The sequence below is a fragment of the Poecilia reticulata genome, linkage group LG2 (assembly GCF_000633615.1).
Source record: "Poecilia reticulata strain Guanapo linkage group LG2, Guppy_female_1.0+MT, whole genome shotgun sequence".
In the NCBI taxonomy this organism is placed as follows: Eukaryota; Metazoa; Chordata; class Actinopteri; order Cyprinodontiformes; family Poeciliidae; genus Poecilia; species Poecilia reticulata.
Window position 1 is genome coordinate 1,756,144 of NC_024332.1, and position 6,400 is coordinate 1,762,543.

A 6,400-nucleotide genomic window follows, 5' to 3' on the forward strand; every position below is an offset into this window, starting at 1 on the left:
CCTACCTACCTACCTACCTACCTACCTACCTACCTACCTACCTACCTACCTACCTACCTACCTACCTACCTACCTACCTACCTACCTACAAATGTCGGTTTAACCCTACAACGCAAAGCAGAGAAGAAGTTGGACGTAAACACACACAGAAACTCGACCTTTTTCCCGCTGCTGGGCACCATTAGAGGGATTTATATGCTGCTACTACTTTGCAACAGAGAGAGAGAGACATGTCTGTGTGTCTTCCACGTTGTTCCCCTGACAGTGTTGTTAGCACCTCAATTAACACCTAAGCATGTCCAACTGTGTGTGCGTGTGTCAGATGGGGAGGGGAGGGAGATAAATAGTGAGCATGCCAGAGAGAAGAGTTGCCAGAAGCACAGATGCTTTTCCTCTTTGTACTCTCCATGCACGCTGACACTCGTGGGGAAGAGCCATGACACCGTTTTTCCACTCGTCACACACGCTGACACACATGAACGCACACGCGTACGCACAGAAACACGGAGTTCTGACCTCTTTGGTGCGGCGCTGCTGGACACTGCCTGAAATTGTTCCCATGTTTTGTCAATATAGGACTACAGACCTTGATTTATTTTCATGGCAATCAGATGAATTACGTAGCAAAGGCTGAGTCAAATCAGATGGAAATCACATATGAACATCTGTTTCCTACAAATTCTCAATTGGATTTAGGTCTGAACTTTGATTGGGCCTTTCTAACACATAAATATGCTTAGATTGAACCACTATAGGGCAATTTTTCAAGTGTTTTTTTTAGTATCTAGATGTTTTTTCCCCAAATTAACAGAAACAAAACATTGATATACTGGAAATGGATTCAGCACCATGGAGAGCGCCAGTTTTAAAGCTTCATTTGTAGTAAACTAAACCATTTAATTTAACTTTATCATGACTCAAAATTTCTGTGACTCTAAATGTTCCTGTCTGTCAGTTTCCCTTCTTGTAGCAATGAGAGGTGAGGAGAGGCTCAGGTGTGTTCTCACCTCCACACCTGTCCCAGCTGGAGGATGTGTATGGTGACCTGCCACAGCCAGATGGTGGCCAGCTGCAGGCGGTCCTTCCCGGGATACAGGCAGCCCTGAACCACCGTCCCCCTCTTCGTAAGCCCCTCCACCTCTCCGAGCCCCCCTCCGGTGTAGTCCTGCACGAACCAGCGGAAACTCAGAATCTGGACCAGCACGGACGGCACCAGCACGAAGAAGAGCGTCAGGCCGAACCAAAGGTAGTTCTGCCTGTGGTAGTAGTCCGCCGCCAGGCACAGGTCCGTGCCAACGTCCCAGAAGAAGACGAGCAGGGCGAGGATGATCCAGAGGCAGTCCAGCCACAGCTGCTCCCGGGGAGGGCAGTGGGTCTCCCGGATGCCGACCCCTCCGACCGGCTGGCCCCCGCCGAGCAGGGAGCCCAGGCAGGCTGAGCGGCAGCCCCAGTAGCAGGCGGAGGAGCGGCAGCACTGGCAGATGTGGATCGCGGCGGAGTCCAGCGGCTCCTCGGCGTCAACGTCGTACAGCTGGGCGAAGCCGCTGCCGCCGCCGCCGCAGCCGACACCGGCTTTGCCGCCGTCCGACTTCGCGGCCATGTTCCCCTTCCCACTCCTGCCCTCCTGTGAAACGCACGACAACCGCACCGTGGTGACTGCTCGCGGGGCGCGGACACCACGTCACTTCCCAGGTACCTCCTGTCCTCTTCCCTCTCGCGCCGCGGCGACTGCTGTGTCTCTTTCTCGCCCGGGGCGCGAGGAGCCATCAGAGCCGGCGGCCGCGCGAGGGCGGCTCCCCTTCTTCTTGCTTCCCCGCGCGGGACACCGCCCCCGGGCGTTCGCTTGCGGCAGCGGCGGAATCTGGTTCTCTTCTACTCCAGCAGCCCCGCATCATCTCCTCCTGCGCGCGCGGTCATCCAGGGCGATGGGAGGTTATGACGTAATGCATCTCCCGCTGTTCTTAAGACGCGCGCGCGTGAATGAAGGCGACGTGTGTGCGTGACAGTCCACCGGACACCAGACTTTGGTTTTGTCCAATAACCCGGAACCGAGTCCTGCTTCTCACGCCGCCCCCGTTCAGCCTGCAGGTTCCCGGTATCGGCTGCCTCCACTGTCCGCTCCTCTGCTTTCCGCAGCTCCAGCCCCTCTGCAGCTCCGTTTTCCCCCCTACTGTTCACTTTCCCTCACTCACACGCTCTCACTCCGCCCCCTGCTGGATGGAACAACTTTAACCCCATGCGCACATCTGTACATGGCGACTTTTTGCACTGAATGGGAACAGAATGTAATCAACAGCAAGACGTATGGAGAACATTCTGCTCCAGGTATGTTCCCATAATCCAGGTTGTACTCCTCGGTAATCCACACCCTAATCATCCATGACATACTTTGATGTTTCCTGCTGAGCAGCCAGGAATCAGAGGCTTTTGGATTTAGAGGGAAACTGAGTGTGCTGAGAAGAAGGGTGGCAGGATTGAGAATGAGGACATGGTTACGGGATGAAAAGAAAGCAGACATTTAGGTTTTGCATGGACAGACTCAGGATAAAAAAATGGAAGGTAAACAGCATAAATCAAGGTTTTCCTTAAGGGAAAATAAAGGGCAGGTGAGGGGAATTAAGTATTAATAATGAAAGAAAACCAAAATGCCTGTTGGAGAGATTTACTCATGTTTCTTTAAAATCAGGAGCTCGTTTTCATGCAATTCCTTGCACTTTTTCGCCGTCCACTGGAGATTAGCCCCTGTTGTCATGACAACCACAGCTGGAAGGCTGAAGGACATGGGAGAAGGAGTACAGCTGTTAGCTGGTGTAGCTTGGGATTTTCTGCCCCTGACATTTAGACTAAAGCACAACTGGGATGTTTCATTTGATTTTATGCGAGTTTATAAATTTTCCTGCCTGATTTTTGAACCACTTTTCTGTATCCCCTATAAAAAAAAACGTGTGTAAAGAAAAGGCAGGCTTGTTGCAGCTGCAATCCCACCCTCCACTACACAATATTTCTGCAAATGAATTAGTAAAAACGCCAGAGGGCTTGAGATCCAGTGCTGTGATTATTTAGTTCTGCAGCAGTGAAATCAGTTAACCTCACATTGCAAGATAGAACCTCCGATTAAGAACTGTTTTCCATCTTTAGGACTTGTCATATAAGCAGAGTAATGTCTACTGAAGTGTACTGACAAGTGAAAAAGCCAGAAGCTGCACATGTGACAGCTGAGCAGCTACAGACGCACTAATGATGCACAACTTTGCTGGAAAAGCAGGACGGATAATAAGAGTGAACTGGCTTGTTATGGATGTAGCTAAGGCTCACTCTGTTGAAGCTAATGCAAGCGCAGTAGGGCTGACGGCAGGGGAGAACGCTGGCAGCTTCCAGCCTGGAAAAAATGACTATGAAAGCAGTGGGGGAAAAAAAATATTCAGATCCAGTTAACAATGAAAATATAATGCAGTCAAACCACTAAATAACACCAGGTGCAGATGAGATGCAGATCCAGACTGTTCTTTGTTTATTTTAGCTGTAAAGTCGCTGGAAAGATGTGAAGTTTCTTGGACTTGTGCTAAAATAATAAACAAATCAGTGAAGGGGATAATTAGGAAGAATTAAAACTGGTAAAGAGGCTGTTTCTAAAGGTAGCTTATATGTTTGTATTGTGATATTGTAACCCAGTTTTTCACAAAAACCGTTGCAAATACCCTCAGAAAACATAAAAAAAAATGTATTATGTAAAACACTTTGGCTGATAATAACTCTACTTGTCCAGATATTTAAAGTATATCTTGTCACCCTAAATGCTCACGTACCAACAGATATTTGGTGGCCATATTTTAATCCAAGATGGTGGACGGATCATGTGTACTTTAAGGTGATTTGGCCGTTTCACCCACATTTTTCCAGATGCATATGTTTGTCAGCATTTTTGAAAGTGTGGGTGATTTAAATGATTGAATGCTGAATCTTAAAATATTACTTGCACATGAAAGTTTAAGTATTCACACATGGTGAGAAGAGCTGTTGTGAGTTTCTGAACATTTAGAATATCACTTAATACCTAAAATCTGATCTTTTTTCCTCAGTGGACAGAATGGATGTATTGTTGGGATGATTTATAACAATTTTTTGGGTTTTAAGATAATTCAGAAGAGATTTTTCCAGTATGCATGAATTGCTAAGGTCACAAAGATTATCCAAGAGGCAGCAAGAGGAGAGAGCCTTACTTATTGATGGATGGCTTTACAAAAAAAAGGCATTACATGGATTTTAAATTAATCTTGTTGAGAAGCAGAAAGAACAAACTACATTGTAAGAAAGTGAATTGTGTTCACTGGTGGAGGCGCAAAGAGAAAGACCCCTCTGCTGGAGCGGCTGTGTCTCTATTATGCATCAGTTCAGACATTGTTCTCTGCTGCTGCTGCATCATTTAGGGGGAACGCTGTGTTCAGTTTCTGAGGAATGAAACGAGGCAGGCGGAACGTAGGGATGCAGAAGAAGAAGAAAGAGAGCGAGGTCTGGTTTAAGTTATCACTGTGATTCAATTATGACAGATAATTAAAATCCATAATAAAGGTTCAGAATGTGGAATGCAAACCTAAAAACGTTGGAGGCTCAACTCTGCAATGAAATAGTTCAGATGAAAGCATATTCATGTGTTAGAATGGTCCAGTCAAAGTAAAGTCACTTGAAAGATTGGAAAACTTAAGTAAAATTCAGTGTTTATCCGTGAGTGCTGATGCCAGCCAACCTCAGCTTAATGCCACCCTGGGTCAAGAGCCATGAAGAACAATGAAATTTCTGGGAACAATTTACTTGGATCTGGTTAAACTGGACACATTGCAATGTATTTAGTTTTATATCATGTCCTTAAAGTTATTTTAAACTTCAAAACTCCTGAATCCTTTTAAAAAAATGCCCTTTTTTACAGATTTAAAACATATTTTGAAACCGTCTTTAAGTATTTAAACTTGTTGCAAAGAACAGACAATAACGGTGAAAAAGTCCTGACTGGTTTATCACACAACCCACATGCACAGCTCTGCTGTCGGCTTGACTCAGAAAGGTTAACACCAAAGTGTTCTTCAGATGTCAGATATCATTAATAATCAGCGTCGGCTAGTAATGGGTAATAATGTTAATCATCACCATGGAGCCATAGGCCTCCTGTGGAGTCGTGTTTATTGAACAGATGACGCACATTGTGGAGCGTGAAGCAAAAAAATAAAATAAATAAAAAATTGTTGGTCTTTTCTTTCTGGTTGGAAGGATAAAATGGAAAAAAACTCAAACGTCGTTGTCGTGTCGTTGTCAGCGATTAGCCGGCAGCTCTGAGAGACGGTGGTGGGAGTTCGGGGGAGTGATGAAATGTATCAGACTCCACAATCTGCTGTGGTGTAAATATTTTCTCTCTGCCTGGGAATCGGTTGGATCTGAGCTGCTCCTGCAGTCAAGAATTTTTTATTTATTTTTTTTATATGCACAGAAGTCCCTGGAAACGATATGTGGAAAGATTCAAAATAAATTCAGCTTTTGTTGCAAAATGTATGAACTGTAGAGATTTTATTCTTGCCTTCCCAATCCTCCTCACTGTGTAATAATCCTCATTCAAGCCTGGTTTTGACTTTTTAGTTCTGGCATGTTTTTTTAATTTTTTGTAGTTTATACTTTGTAGTTGTGAAAAACTTGAATCACATGAAGTGGATTTCATGAAAAGAAACCTTACAGTTAATCCCAAAACCTAGCATATTTAAGATTACAGTAGTTTTTTTCTGACTGGAAGCGATAATAAAATTTTTTTTAAGTGACTCAGCCAGTCCTGACTTTATTCTTCACTCTAAACACACAAAGAGTGATGCCCCCCCTAAAATTTCAGTGCTTAAATTAAATTTTCACTACCTTAAACTCTAACTGTAATCTTTTCCATGTTACAAAAAGACTCTAGCTCAGTGTTTCTCAACCTTTTTTGGGCCAGCGCCACCCTAGCCTTTATCCAGGTCCATCTCCGCCCCCCACTAAAGAATTTGCAGGCTACTTTGCATTGACCATTCACAGGCGTCTACGAAAAATGCAATGAACATTCAAGTTAAAATTAGTAGGCCTAACAGAGTGGAAAAAATATTCTTATTTTGTGCCATTTTCTAGTTGTTAAATATTACACAAAATAACCAGATAAAAGATGTACAACATGCCAGTTGATCTATTTGCCAAACGACAGAGCTCTGCAACATTAAAACATGGACAGAACTGTACATTAATCATAGCTCTTCTTCTCTTCAGTGTTTCTGTCAGTTTCTGGTGGTGCAGCTCTGTGCTGCCTTCAGGAGAATGGGACATCAGAGTATCATCCATAAAACTTCACCCACATGGCATTTATTGTGCAAACCAGAGCTTTCAGTGGAAAAAC

At 44.6% G+C, this 6,400-nt stretch overlaps 2 protein-coding genes across 2 annotated transcripts in view; one reads left to right on the forward strand and one right to left on the reverse strand.

Annotated features, from left to right (window-relative positions):
- The window catches only part of xkr6a (XK, Kell blood group complex subunit-related family, member 6a), a 10,125-nt gene extending 8,504 nt beyond the window's left edge, over positions 1-1,621 (reverse strand). Inside the window, exon 1 of the mRNA XM_008428423.2 lies at positions 1,008-1,621. Coding sequence (XP_008426645.1) covers positions 1,008-1,600 — 593 coding nt within the window. The 5' untranslated portion in view covers positions 1,601-1,621. The remainder of the gene's footprint in view (positions 1-1,007) is intronic.
- Positions 1,622-2,237: 616 nt separating this feature from the next.
- The window catches only part of gckr (glucokinase (hexokinase 4) regulator), a 12,943-nt gene continuing 8,780 nt past the window's right edge, over positions 2,238-6,400 (forward strand). The window contains exon 1 of the mRNA XM_008428370.2: positions 2,238-2,325. Within this exon, the coding sequence (XP_008426592.1) occupies positions 2,305-2,325 (21 nt within the window). The 5' untranslated portion in view covers positions 2,238-2,304. The remainder of the gene's footprint in view (positions 2,326-6,400) is intronic.